The sequence below is a fragment of the Physeter macrocephalus genome, chromosome 19 (genome assembly GCF_002837175.3).
Source record: "Physeter macrocephalus isolate SW-GA chromosome 19, ASM283717v5, whole genome shotgun sequence".
Classification (NCBI taxonomy): domain Eukaryota; kingdom Metazoa; phylum Chordata; class Mammalia; order Artiodactyla; family Physeteridae; genus Physeter; species Physeter macrocephalus.
The window spans coordinates 18,631,587-18,646,060 of record NC_041232.1 but is presented as its reverse complement, the minus strand read 5'-3'; the positions used below and the strand labels follow the sequence as shown (position 1 = coordinate 18,646,060).

The 14,474-nt window shown below is 44.5% G+C and overlaps 1 protein-coding gene across 3 annotated transcripts in view; it reads left to right on the top strand.

Moving 5' to 3' along the window:
- The first annotated feature begins 3,593 nt into the window (after positions 1-3,593).
- Positions 3,594-14,474, top strand: part of DIABLO (diablo IAP-binding mitochondrial protein) — a 16,639-nt gene continuing 5,758 nt past the window's right edge. The window contains exons 1-5 of one of the 3 annotated variants that reach the window (XM_007128788.3): positions 3,594-3,706; positions 4,557-4,686; positions 7,752-7,883; positions 9,913-9,957; positions 10,148-10,244. In XM_007128788.3, coding sequence (XP_007128850.1) covers positions 3,657-3,706; positions 4,557-4,686; positions 7,752-7,883; positions 9,913-9,957; positions 10,148-10,244 — 454 coding nt within the window. In that variant the 5' untranslated portion in view covers positions 3,594-3,656. Of the gene's footprint in view, positions 3,707-4,556; positions 4,687-7,751; positions 7,884-9,846; positions 9,958-10,147; positions 10,245-14,474 lie in introns of all 3 variants that reach the window. The other 2 variants (XM_007128787.2, XM_028480284.2) reach the window with 2 other exon arrangements.

Sequence of the window (14,474 nt, the reverse complement as noted above, 5' to 3'; positions counted from 1 at the left end):
ATTATGATCTGACATAAGTTTTTAAAGGTTGCTGTGTGGAACTAAAAAGACCAGCAGGGGTCCAGGCATGAGATGATTGCGGGCTTGGATCAGGTGGGGGGAAGCGGGCTGAATGCGATGAGCAGGAGTTGCTGATGGGTTAGGTGTGAAGTATGTAACTTCGATTCCAATGCTTTTAAAAGGCCTAAGCAACTGAAAGAATGGTGTTGCCATATACTGGGATGGAGAGGAATGGGTTTTGGGAGGAAGAAACCAAGAATTCGGTTTTGGAAATGACATCTAGGTGGAGTTGTCAAGTAGACAGTGATATGAAAGTGGTACCTTATTAAAAAACCGTTGGTTATATGCTTTATCGGGAAGAGCTAAATAAGAAATCGGCAAACCCCATTTTGGCAAAACATTCCTGATACTTAAATGTGTGTTTATCACAGCAACAAGATTAATTCCATCTATCACAAGTATTTTCAGCATCTTCTGAGGCTCACTCATGAGCCTTTCCCTTTTTGTGCCTCATTTTAGCCCTCATTTCTGTGTACTAATGCCCCTTTAACCCTAAAATCCTTACTTGGACACCAAGCCATTTTCAGTCATTGTTAGGACAGCCTTTTCTTTCTTCCTCCAAAAGATTTTTTGTGTGTTTGTCCTTTTTATTTTTTTTTTAATGTTTACCTATTTTATTTATTTGTTTGGTTGCACTGGGTCTTAGTTGCGGCTCCCCAGCTCCTTAGTTGCAGCATGTGCACTCTTAGTTGCAGCATGTGCACTCTTAGTTGCGGCACGCATGTGGGATCTAGTTCCCTGACCAGAGATAGAACCCGGGCCCACTGCATTGGGAGCACGGAGTCTTAACCACTGTGCCACCAGAGAAGTCCCCTGTGTTTGTCCTTTCTAGTTCATATACTATTCTTAAGCCCTAGGTACCTCAGTTCTAGGCCACATGCCAGGAGCCTCTGGTTGACAGAAGCCTCTAGTCATTCTCCTGCAGGAACAGCAATGCCACTTCCGTCCTTCAGAGCCTGCAGTGGCTCCCCATAATGTGTTACAGAACTAAAATCCAGCAAACTCTCCTCGCACTCCAGTGCCCTAGCCAGTCTCATCTCCCTTGTGCCATCCACTCCAGCCAGGCTAGATTCCCGACATCCCCTGCATACCTCATATGTATTCTTTTCCTCATTGTTTCTTCTAACCCAGGACGCATGTCCATTCTAATCCTAGTTGTCTTGAGACCCAAATCCCACCTCTTTTTAAAGCCTTTCCTAGTTCCTGGCCAACAGTGATTTCTCTCTGACCACTTATATTGTCTGTTTTGATATTTGATGATAATCTGTCTGACTCCCCTGAGTCAGCAGAGCATAATGGAAACTTTGGAGTGAGAAGATTTGGTTTGAGGTCTACATGTGTACTTTTGAGGAGAGTTACATAACTATTCTGAGCTTCCGTTTCCTCATTAAAAGAGAAGTGCTAATATCTAGACTGTTGTGAGGAAAAAGTAAACATGCACTGTAAAATGGAGAGGATTATGAAGACACAGATTATCAGAATAGGTCAAAATTAGCTTCTCATGAGCAGAGATGATATCATTCTTTCCTTTCTAGCCCCTCAGTGGGAGGTACATAATGAATACTTAGTTGATTGAATGAAATATAAATATGATAAAATTCATGATTTGTTCGTGTATCAGAGATATTTCTTGATTGCTCCACTTGCATATGTTTTAAGACAGCAGCTTTTGCTTTAGTTGGGCAGTCATGAGTGTTGTACGTACAGTGGTTCTTCTTGTCTGAGACTCGAGTAGGATGGGACTGCTCTCAGTGGGAGTTTGTTAGGATCTGGACTGTATCCCACCTGCAGTGTTTAGAAAAGCCAGACAAGAGGGCCATGAAATACCCCCTAGTGTACCACTTGCTCAGCCCATCTAAGTCAGGAGCTTTGCAGGCAAGTTCAGAGCTCTGTGGGCCGTGGTGGTGACATAGGCAGAGGGCGGGCAGGGTTGCCAGTGCCCCGCCTGGTCTGGGATCGCCTGTGCGCAGCTCCGTGAGAGCTCAGGGACCACGTGAAGATTGTGATTGGTCTCTAGACCACACCTAGTTGGTGAGTGCAGCTGCTGCCTGAAAATCCCTCAGCTCTGCTGACATCGCTGGAGTGCACGCAAGCCTACCTTTGGACACCAGACCAGAGAGGGACCGTGGAGCTGCTGCGGTGGACGAGTCGCGGAAACTTTCCTGAGTGAGTGAAATGGGGAGAAAGGGAAGCTGGTGAGGGGCGTTGCTGGGCAGGGCAGCAGTGGAGGTAAAGAACTGGTTTGTGATTGTTACCGTATGATTCCATCTGTGGTGGAAGATAGAGTGCTGGAGCAGATGCCAAGAGCACGACGGGGAAGGAGATTAGCCCAGAATCCAATTGATACCCACCTCTTGGCACTCCTGCTATCCTGGCTGGCCACAAAGCAGGGATCCTCAAACTCTTGTGTTCTAATAAGCCTTGGGGCCAGAGGAATCGCACAGGGGCTGCAGTGAGGGTCTGCTGCTTTCCCCCTACTCAAAAGGCTCTTTCTTCTCTTCCCCTCCCAAGTAGCGCTGGCAGCCAGGGCTGCAGCTTGAATGATGGCAAAAGAAAGCTTTACTTCACCAGCCCATTAGCAGCACTCACAACATTAAAAATGAAGGAGGTGGATGGGAGGAGAGGGCTGGGGGTGAAGACCAGTGCAGCAGCGGGTCTGGGGGCCGCCAGGCTTCTCTCTCTTCTCTGAGCCCACATCCAGATCGGGAGCCGAGGAATGAGGGGAACTTTCGGTTTAAAAATACTGTAGTGTCAATGCAGAGTGTTCAGGTGGTTGTTAATGGAGAAAATCAGCACTTTGGGCTTCCTTAGCCTTAGGAAAGTATGTTCACTCCGTAGAGGGCCGGGACCTAGTCTAGCCCCCTGTGTCCACGCTGCCTATAACAGTGCCTGGCTCAGCAGCGCTTGCTTAGGGTCCAGCGGAGGTTGGTCAAGGGGAGAGAACCGTCCTCTTTGCGTGCTCAGGGTCTCCCGGTGCCCTGCCCCGCAGGTCCTCGGGCCTCCCGCGCAGAGCGATGCCGGCCTCGACCACCATCCACGTGCTGCAGCTGCTGCGGGAGCTGCTGGCCTTCGTGCTCCTCAGCTACACAGTGCTCATCGGGGCGCTGCTGCTGGCCGGCTGGACCACCTATTTCCTGGTGCTGAAGTGACAGCGCCGCTGGCCCGGCTCCCCGCCCCTCCCGCCTCCCGCCCCGCCCCCCGCCCCAGCAGCAGCCTGCCCAGCAGAGCGCTGCTCCGCCTCCGACTTCTGTCCTGACGGACCCGCACGGCCAGCTAACGAGAGAACTCTCCCGAGGTGAAGGGCCCCAGTCCAACCACCCTCCACGACGGCCGACTTGGCTCCTCCCGCTCCGCGTCCTCACACGGTGCGCCCCGCCCCACGCGGAGGCTCCGGCAGTTGGGTGTCCGGCCAGGCCGTTATAACCTTTACCCTCAGCCCCGCCCCCTCTCTCCCCGTCTGTCCAATCCCGGCTGCGCCCTCGGGCGGGGGGCGTGGTCATGTGAAGAGACCCTCTCAAGTGGGGGCCGCGCCCCGCCCCCCGCTCACGGAGTGGCGTCACTTCCGGCGTGTGCGGGTGGAGTCCGTCGGATGCGGCATGGCGGCTCTACGGAGTTGGCTGTCGCGGAGCGTAGCCTTCTTCTTCAGGTAGGGCTTGAGGTCGTGTAGGAGGTCACGGTCGGACAGAGGGAGGGGACGCTGAGAGCGCCGCACCCGGGCCGCAGCCCAGGCCTTGCGGGCGCGCGCTTCCCTTCTCGGCCGAGAGGGTCACGGCGTCCCGCCCCTCTCGGAGGTCTGAGGACGTCCCGCCTCTGCCTCGGGCCAGAGGCCTCCCCCCTCCTCGGCCGAGCCCGGGCTTCGTGTCTCACTGACGGCTTTTCCGTCTTCCCACCTGCCGAAAGCGCGTTCCCCCACCCTCGGGCTGTCTTTTGGGGCGCGCTTGGCCTGCCCGCGAAGTAACTCTCGTTGGCCTATTGAAGTCACTGGGGAGAGTAGGGGGAGAGGCCCGGGCAGGCGGCGGGTTCCCGGAGCAGGTTTTCCGTGAGGGCGGAGGAGCCCCAGGAACTTGCCTGTCTCCCCGCGGGCCCTGCTCCCTCGGCCTCTTGACGCCTGCGGGCTCCAGGGGACCATCAGAGCCCTTGCAGCCTAGGCCAGAGGGCCAGGGCTAAATCCTGCCTGCAGAAGCGTTTTATTTTGGCCTGAGTTTTTAAAAAGCTTTGAGACCACCACTTAAACGTCCACACCTGGTAACTTAAACTGCGGCACCATCGGCCCGCATTCCCGCGCGGGGAGCCAAGTAGCGGTTTCTTCGAGCCCGGGCCTTTCCAGTCCACACAGCTCCCCACAGAGCCCTGTCGTGTGGAAGGCCACCCTACGTCGTCATTTGGGTTCCAGCGTGGCCCGAGTTCGAGTCTCCAGCCCCTGCAAATATCAGTAAATTGAAGAGGCTTTTACAGGTTGGTGGTTGTGCCTTACTAAATTTGACTTCTGTTTCTAGGTACAAACGGTATGTGCCAGTCGTGGCTAACTGTGAGAAGAAGCGCTGCTTCTCGGAATTGATAAGACCATGGCACAAAACTGTGGCTGCTGGATTTGGGGTAACCCTGTGTGCAGTTCCTATTGCACAGGTGAAGTACTGTCCTGTCACTCCCTGTTGTTTGTCTTTGTGTACTGTGTCCTCTTGAAGTCTCAGGTGGGCAGTGAAGCATCTGACAAGCTCTCCTGGTTTTACCCCGCGCTCCTCCCCACCTGCATGTGATGGTATACTTTCTAGTGTATCGGCATCTTCTTTTCAGAGCTGAGCACATATAGTAATGTTTCCATTTTAATCGTATTATTTGGTAGGAACACTGTGTCAAGTTGGTCAGATTGTATAAAGAGGGAAGAAAGAAAAGAACATATTACAGTATCAACAAAATAGTCTTTCATTCAACAGAAATTTATTGGACAACTTTTATGTGCCATACACACTGAGACCGTACGAGCAAATCAAACGAAGTTTCTGCTTTCATAAAGCTTACATTCTGGAGAGAAGGAAGAGGAGAAAGTGGAATGAGAGTGGGAGAGAGAGAGAGGGAAATAGATGAGCTCAGCTCACAGAGTTAGCTCAGGACCAGAATGTGCTTCCACTTCTCTACTTTGTGGGCCATTGTAGAGCTTTGGATTTTATTATGGAAAAGAAGCCACAGAGGATTTTAACATAAGATTATTATGATCTGACATAAGTTTTTAAAGGTTGCTGTGTGGAACTAAAAAGACCAGCAGGGGTCCAGGCATGAGATGATTGCGGGCTTGGATCAGGTGGGGGGAAGCGGGCTGAATGCGATGAGCAGGAGTTGCTGATGGGTTAGGTGTGAAGTATGTAACTTCGATTCCAATGCTTTTAAAAGGCCTAAGCAACTGAAAGAATGGTGTTGCCATATACTGGGATGGAGAGGAATGGGTTTTGGGAGGAAGAAACCAAGAATTCGGTTTTGGAAATGACATCTAGGTGGAGTTGTCAAGTAGACAGTGATATGAAAGTGGTACCTTATTAAAAAACCGTTGGTTATATGCTTTATCGGGAAGAGCTAAATAAGAAATCGGCAAACCCCATTTTGGCAAAACATTCCTGATACTTAAATGTGTGTTTATCACAGCAACAAGATTAATTCCATCTATCACAAGTATTTTCAGCATCTTCTGAGGCTCACTCATGAGCCTTTCCCTTTTTGTGCCTCATTTTAGCCCTCATTTCTGTGTACTAATGCCCCTTTAACCCTAAAATCCTTACTTGGACACCAAGCCATTTTCAGTCATTGTTAGGACAGCCTTTTCTTTCTTCCTCCAAAAGATTTTTTGTGTGTTTGTCCTTTTTATTTTTTTTTTAATGTTTACCTATTTTATTTATTTGGTTGCACTGGGTCTTAGTTGCGGCTCCCCAGCTCCTTAGTTGCAGCATGTGCACTCTTAGTTGCAGCATGTGCACTCTTAGTTGCGGCACGCATGTGGGATCTAGTTCCCTGACCAGAGATAGAACCCGGGCCCACTGCATTGGGAGCACGGAGTCTTAACCACTGTGCCACCAGAGAAGTCCCCTGTGTTTGTCCTTTCTAGTTCATATACTATTCTTAAGCCCTAGGTACCTCAGTTCTAGGCCACATGCCAGGAGCCTCTGGTTGACAGAAGCCTCTAGTCATTCTCCTGCAGGAACAGCAATGCCACTTCCGTCCTTCAGAGCCTGCAGTGGCTCCCCATAATGTGTTACAGAACTAAAATCCAGCAAACTCTCCTCGCACTCCAGTGCCCTAGCCAGTCTCATCTCCCTTGTGCCATCCACTCCAGCCAGGCTAGATTCCCGACATCCCCTGCATACCTCATATGTATTCTTTTCCTCATTGTTTCTTCTAACCCAGGACGCATGTCCATTCTAATCCTAGTTGTCTTGAGACCCAAATCCCACCTCTTTTTAAAGCCTTTCCTAGTTCCTGGCCAACAGTGATTTCTCTCTGACCACTTATATTGTCTGTTTTGATATTTGATGATAATCTGTCTGACTCCCCTGAGTCAGCAGAGCATAATGGAAACTTTGGAGTGAGAAGATTTGGTTTGAGGTCTACATGTGTACTTTTGAGGAGAGTTACATAACTATTCTGAGCTTCCGTTTCCTCATTAAAAGAGAAGTGCTAATATCTAGACTGTTGTGAGGAAAAAGTAAACATGCACTGTAAAATGGAGAGGATTATGAAGACACAGATTATCAGAATAGGTCAAAATTAGCTTCTCATGAGCAGAGATGATATCATTCTTTCCTTTCTAGCCCCTCAGTGGGAGGTACATAATGAATACTTAGTTGATTGAATGAAATATAAATATGATAAAATTCATGATTTGTTCGTGTATCAGAGATATTTCTTGATTGCTCCTTTCACAGGCAGTGATTCAGTATGCTTATACTTTAAATAGCAGAAAGACAACGATGATAGAGGGATTGGTTTGTTAGTTCTGATACAATAAATCCTCTGCTATGGGAGAAAAAGGGAGAGTTAGGGATGACTTGTCATCATAGTTGCCAATATTTAATCAGGGTGGCCACCACATTCCCTTAACTCGTGAGATAGTTATACTACCCTTTTTTTTAAAAAAAAAAAAACATAACGGCTGAGGTCAGAGGGAAGCATCTCCTCTCCCCCGCATCAAGACTACAGCTCATTCTGCAGACTTGCCCTCTCCACCATTTACTTTCTTAGACTCAGCTTAATCCTTATCAACTCTATGAAGCCTTTTCTAAGTTATTCTCATTCAACGTAGAAGTGATTGCTGTCTTACGTGTGCCCCTCCAGACTTCTTCCACAGCTCCCATGGTACTTGATTGCATTTATTTTCTAGTTTATATCCCAAGCATCTAGCACTGTGGTAATGAATGAATCATAGCTTCATGAAATTTGTTGATTATAAATACTAGTCTTTTATTTGATAAAAAGATATACTTTGCTTTTTGGAGCAGAGAATAAGCAACAAAAGTAGGTAGAAAGCATATTCTAGAATTATTTTCATATGTTGTCTTAAATAGCAGAAATAAAGCTTAAAAAAAATTAACACAGAAGCATCATAGTGCAGTTGCAGTGTGAGAATTACATTTTTCACTTGGCTGTCTGTGATCTCAGCTCAAGCTTTAGGTTCGAAATTGACTGAAAATGTTTGTGTGTTTCAGAAACCGGAGCCTCATCCTCTTAGTAACGATGCATTAATGAGGAGGGCTGTGTCTTTGGTAACAGATAGCACCTCTACCTTTCTCTCTCAGACCACATATGCATTGATTGAAGCAATCACTGAATATACTAAGGTAAGTGTCCTCTTGTTAAGTCTTGGTCATCTAAGTCAGTGGTTAGCAAACTATGGTTCACAGATCAAATCGGGTCTGATGCCTGCATTTGTAGTTTGATTGGTACACAGTCAGGCTCGTTCTTTTGTGTATTGTCTATGACTGCTTTCGTGAGTTGAATAGTTGCAAACAGAGACTGTAGGGCCACCCTCTGGCCCTTTACAAAAAAAAGTTGGCTGAGTCCTGATCTAAATTACTGGTTTTTAGACTTTCTCCAGGAACCCTTTTTATTGAAGTATAGTTGATTTACAATGTGTTAATTTCTACTGTACAGCAAAGTGATTCAGTTACACATATATTCTTCATATTCTTTTCCATTATGGTTTATCACAGGATATTGAATATAGTTCCCTGTGCTATACAGTAGGACCTTGTTGTTTATCCATTCTCTATATAATAGTTTGCATCTGCTAATCCCAAACTCCCAATCCATCTTTCCCTCACCTCCCTCCCCCTCGGCATCCACAAGTCTGCTCTCTATATCTGCGAGTCTGTTTGTTTTGTAAGTTCATTTGTAGCATTATTTTAGATTCCACATACAAGTGATATCATATGATTTGTCTTTCTCTTTCTGGGTTACTTCACTTAGTATGATCATCCATGTTGCTGCAAATGGCATTATTCCATTTTTTTAAAATAAATTTTTATTTATTTATTTATTTTTGGCTGAGTTGGGTCTTTGTTGCTGTGCATGGGTTTTCTCTAGTTGCGGTGAGCGGGGGCTACTCTTCATTGCGGTGTGTGGGCTTCTCCTTGTGGTGGTGGCTTCTCTTGTGCAGAGCACGGGCTCTAAGCATGCAAGCTTCAGTAGTTGTGGCTCGCAGGCTCTAGGGCACAGACTCAGTAGTTGTGGCGCATGGGCTTAGTTGCTCCACGGCATGCGGAATCTTCCCAGACCAGGGCTTGAACCTGTGTCCCCTGTGTTGGCAGGCAGATTCTTAACCACTGTGCCACCAGGGAAGCCCCTGTTCCATTCTTTTTTATGGCTGAGTAATATTGCGTTGTATATATGTACCACATCTTCTTTGTCCATTCATCTGTCAGTGGACATTTAGGTTGCTTCCATATCTTGGCTACTGTAAATATTGCTGCTATGAACATGGGGGTGCGTGTATCTTTTTGAATTAGAGTTTTGCTTTATCCTCATTTAATGTAGGGTCCCTGCAGGTGGGACACTCGCCCTCTGGGAAGGGGCTGTGGTCGGCCTCACTGTCCAGGAACACTTTTTAAAAGAAAAATCTTAAATATAGCAGCCCAGTATATAAGACAGGGGGACCATGCTGATCTGGTTCAGTTGGGGGTACCAGGGGCTTCTGTGTGAGGACAGTTTGAAAACCACTGATCTGAGCTAATAGAGAGTATGTGGATAATCAGAATCATTTTTAAAAGTCTCATATGTTTCTTTACCTTCATTTTCCAGCAGCTTTATTTCCAGTTTTCTGAGTTTTCCATCTGCATTATGTTCTTTTTGTATGTCTAAATTGCTAACAAGCTTTTAAAACAAAAGTTGGGCTTCCCTGGTGGCGCAGTGGTTGAGAGTCCGCCTGCTGATGCAGGAGATGCAGGTTCGTGCCCCAGTCCGGGAGGATCCCACATGCCGCGGAGCGGCTGGGCCCGTGAGCCACGGCTGCTGAGCCTGCGCGTCCGGAGCCTGTGCTCCGCAACGGGAGAGGCCACAACAGTGAGAGGCCCGTGTACAACAGAAAAAAAAATAATAATAATAAAATAAAAATAAAACACAGAAGTTGACAAGTGGAGATACTGATGTCCTAGGATAATGCCTCCACTTCATACAATAGTGCAGGTTCAGTGAGGCAGAAGGACTGAAGAGCCAGTTTGCTGCAATGGGACTTCACCTTGAGGTGTACGTCTCACTAACCCTAATATGCCTCACTTATTTTACTCATTTATTCTATATTTGTAGGCTGTTTATACCTTAATTTCTCTCTACCGACAATACACAAGTTTACTTGGGAAAATGAATTCACAGGAGGAAGACGAAGTGTGGCAGGTGATCATAGGAGCCAGAGTTGAGGTGAGCAGAAAGTTACTTGGCGTCTCTGTATTAGTGCTCCTACCTCATTGTGGTTATCATCTAAATGATTGACATGAAGGTGTTTTACCAGTAGCTGTTCTCTCAGTCTACTGTTGAATAAGTCCATTTAAATGTGCTTAATGACGTAATGCAGAGTCATGTTGTCTGAAGGGCTTTGTTTAATTTATAGATGACTTCAAAACAGCAAGAGTACTTGAAGTTGGAAACCACCTGGATGACTGCAGTTAGTCTTTCAGAGATGGCAGCAGAAGCTGCATACCAAACTGGTAGGTTAAAGTTCTTACTATGGAGGTGCTGTTTGAGTTTTCATCTAGCTGAAAAGTGAGGGATATTGTGGCTGTAACTTTGTGGGAAAATGTTCCCATTTCCAGTATATTAACCAATATTTCATCTGCAGAAAGGAAAAATTGATGCCCTTGTAGACCAGACCCATAGAAGCTAGTTAATATCTAGAAAATGAGAAATGATAAAACTACTGTCAGCTGGAAATTTTGATTGCTTCCAAATAGTTTTTTAACATTTTATTTTTTAATAACCTGGATAATTTATGAATAACTAGTATCTATATTTCAGGCTTTGTGGTAAACATTTTATAGACATTTAACCCCCATAGTTCCTTTAAAGTAGGAGTTACTGTCATCATTCCCACTTTATAGATGAAGAAACGGGCAGATAGAGGGGGTTAAGTAATTCACCCAGCATGCTGTGTACACAGTAAGTAAGCAGCCAAACTGGGATTCAGCGAGGTAGGTCAGATTCTAAAGCCTTTGCCCCTGGCAGTCAGGGCTTCGTCCTCTGTGCCTCGGTGCCTGAGTATAGAAAATGCAGGTATTCATTCACCAGGCGTTTTCAATCACTATCCATCCAGTGGGCTTGAGCTGAATGGTTTTCTAATTAAATGTATTTGAGGGAACCCCTCATGTGACATCTTACCTGGTTGGGCCCAAACTATGTCACCACAGAAATTCTTATTAGGAAACTGGTTTGTTAAAGTGCTTTTGTTTTCTGAAAACTTAAAGATGATAGATATAAAAGATTTTTTAAGTAAAAACAAAAAATTCTTTCTTAGTTAACTAATGTCCGAGGAGTAAGAGATTCTGAAAACAGGATTGGAATGAAGAGCGAAACAACAGAAGTGTAAAAGCAGCATTTTCGTAGTGGCACACCAAAGGTGGGGGCAGGGTTTCCAGGGGCAGCGAACAGGGGGGCTTGCTGAGGGCTCTACGGCAGGAACAGTCCCAGGCAGCCCTCACCACTCATTAGGCTTAGACCTAGCAGGAGAAAAGAGGGAGAGTAGATTATAAGCATTATCTGAAAAAAGACATTTTCCCAGAACTGATTGAAAGGGCTCACAAAGGTTCTGAACAGAATTTAAAATATAAATATATCTCATATGGTAAAAAAAAAAAAAGAAAACAAAAGAAAACAAACTATACAAAGAAAAATCCTAAAAACTATAAGAAAAAATCAGAATTACTTACAACGGAAGTATAATCAGACATTAATCTTCTTATTTGCAACCCTAGATGCAAGGTGACAAAAAATAACCATCCAAATATCTTTAAAATGTGAGAATAAAAGATGTTTTCAGACATAAAGACTCAGCTTACCAACTGCTTATGCTTTCTGGAAAAACTACTCTGTAAAGAAAAATTAGTTTAGAAAGAAGCAACTGAGATACAAAACTAATGAAGAAAATTTAGTAAAACCTGTCAAAAGCTCAGTGTTCATTTTTTTAAAAAATAAATTTATTTATTTATTTTTGGCTATGTTGGGTCTTTGTTGCTGTGCACGGGCTGTCTCTAGTTGCAGGGGCTACTCTGTTGCGGTGCACGGGCTTCTCATTGCAGTGGCTTCTCTCATGGAGCATGGGCTCTAGGCACGCAGGCTTCAGTAGTTGTGGTGCACAGGCTTAGTTGCTCCGCGGCATGTGGGATCTTCTTGGGCCAGGAACTGAACCGTGTCCCCTACATTGGCAGGCAGATTCTCAACCACTGTGCCACCAGGGAAGCCCCCTGAGTGTTAAATTTTTAAGTAATCAAATCAGTTTGGGGAAGAAGTGAAAGCATGCTAAGCTTTCTTGCTTGAGAAGAGAGACAATGGCTTAACATTAGACATTGTTAAACACTTCACAAAGAATTGGGGGGGAAAGGGAAAAGTTGATAAAATTCAGTTAAGTCAGGAAAGGTTTAAGAAATAAAGCCTGGGGCTTCCCTGGTGGCACAGTGGTTGAGAGTCCGCCTGCTGATGCAGGGGACACGGGTTCGTGCCCCGGTCCAGGAAGATCCCACGTGCCGCATAGTGGCTAGGCCCGTGAGCCATGGCCGCTGAGCCTGCGCGTCCGGAGCCTATGCTCCGCAGCAGGAGAGGCCACAACAGTGAGAGGCCCGCGTACCGCAAAAAAAAAAAGAAATCCTGTTAATTAGAAAATGCAAAGTAAAATAGAAGAACACGTTCACATATCAGTAATCACAATAACTAGGAATAAATTTACATATTAAATGATACTTTCTGTACATATTAAATGATACTTTCTGAATGTATTAAAAAATAATTCTAGCTCAAACTGTTTACAGAGGCACATCTAAAACAAAAACGCATAGCAAGGTTTAGAATTTTAAGATAAACTGAACCATTACTAACAAAAAATCTACGCCCAAAAAGGTGGCAGAGCAATGTCAGAATCAGAAGGGGGATTCAGGACAAAAAGCGTTAAAAGGGACCGAACAATTCATCAAGACATCAATCATGAAGTATGTGCCTAATGAGGCAAAAACTGATAGATTTACAAGGAGAAATGGAGCTTTATCCACATCTCAGGCTCACAGGTCAAGACCAAAACAATTAAAACTATTAAGTGTTGGAACAGAATGATTTTTAAAAGCTTAACCAAATACATATACTGAATACAAAATTTTGCCCTCCCCCCAAAAAAAATTCTCTTCAAATTCAAATAGTATACAACATGTACAAAAATTGATTTTTATGCCAAGTGACAAAGACTCAGCAAATTACTTGACAACCCCCTTCCTCACCAAAAATCAAAACGGAAATTTAACTCGTACAACAACTCAATATCAAAAAAAAACAGATTTAAAAATGGAAAGATCTGAATAGACATTTTCCAAAGACAACATACAGATGGCCAATGGGTGCATGAAAAGATGCTCAACATCACTAATCATCAGAGAAATGCAAATCAAAACCACGAGATATCACCTCACCTGTCAGAATGGCTAAAGATCATAAATCACGAATGTCGGTGAGAATGTGGAGAAAAGGGAACCCTAGTACACTGTTGGTGGGAATGTAAAATGGTGCAGCCACTGTGATAAACAGTATGGAGGTTCCTCAAAAAACTAAAAATAAACCCACACACCTATGGTCAACTAATCTATGGCAAAGGAGGCAAGAATATACAATGGCGAAAAGACAGTCTCTTTTCAATAAGTGGTGCTGGGAAAACTGGACAGCTACATGTGAAAGAATGAAATTAGAACACTCTCTAACACCATACACAAAAATAAACTCAAAATGGATTAAAGACCTAAATGTAAGGCCAGATACTGTAAAACTCTTAGAGGAAAATATAGGCAGAACACTCTGACATAAATCACAGCAATATCTTTTTTGATCCACCTCCTAGAGTAATGAAAATAAAAATAAATGGAACCTAATTAAACTTAAAAGCTTTTGCTCAAAGGAAACCATAAACAAAACAAAAACACAACCTATAGAATGGGAGAAAATATTTGCAAATGAAGTGCCCAAAAAGGGATTAATCTCCAAAATATACAAACAGTTCATGCAGCCCAGTAACAGAAAAACAAACAACCCAATCAAAATATGGGCAGAAGAGCTAAATAAACATATTGCCAAAGACATACAGATGGCCAAGAAGCACGTTAGAAGATGTCAATATCACTAATTACTAGATAAATGCAAATCAAAACTGCAATGAGGTGTCACCTCACACCAGTCAGAATGGCCATCATCAAAAAATCTACAAACAATAAATGCTGGAAAGGGTATAGAGAAAAGGGAACCCTCCTACACTGTTGGTGGGAATGTAAATTGGTACAACCATTGTGGAGAACAGTATGGAGTTTCCTTAAAAAACTGAAAATAGAACTACCATATGATCCAGCAGTCCCACTCCTGGGCATATATCCAGAGAAAACCATAATTTGAAAAGATACATGCACCCCAGTGTTCACTGCAGCACTATTTACAGTAGCCAAGATTTGGAAGCAACCTAAATGTCCATCTACAGAAAAGTGGATAGAGAAGATGTGGTACATACATACAATGCAATATTACTCAGCCATAAAAAAGAACAAAATAATGCCATTTGCAGCAACATGGGTGGACCTAGAGATAGTCATACTGAGTGAAGTAAGTCAGAGAAAGACAAATATATGATATCGCTTATATGTGGAACCAAAAAAAATGATACAAATGAACTTATTTACAAAACAGAGTCACAGATGTAGAAA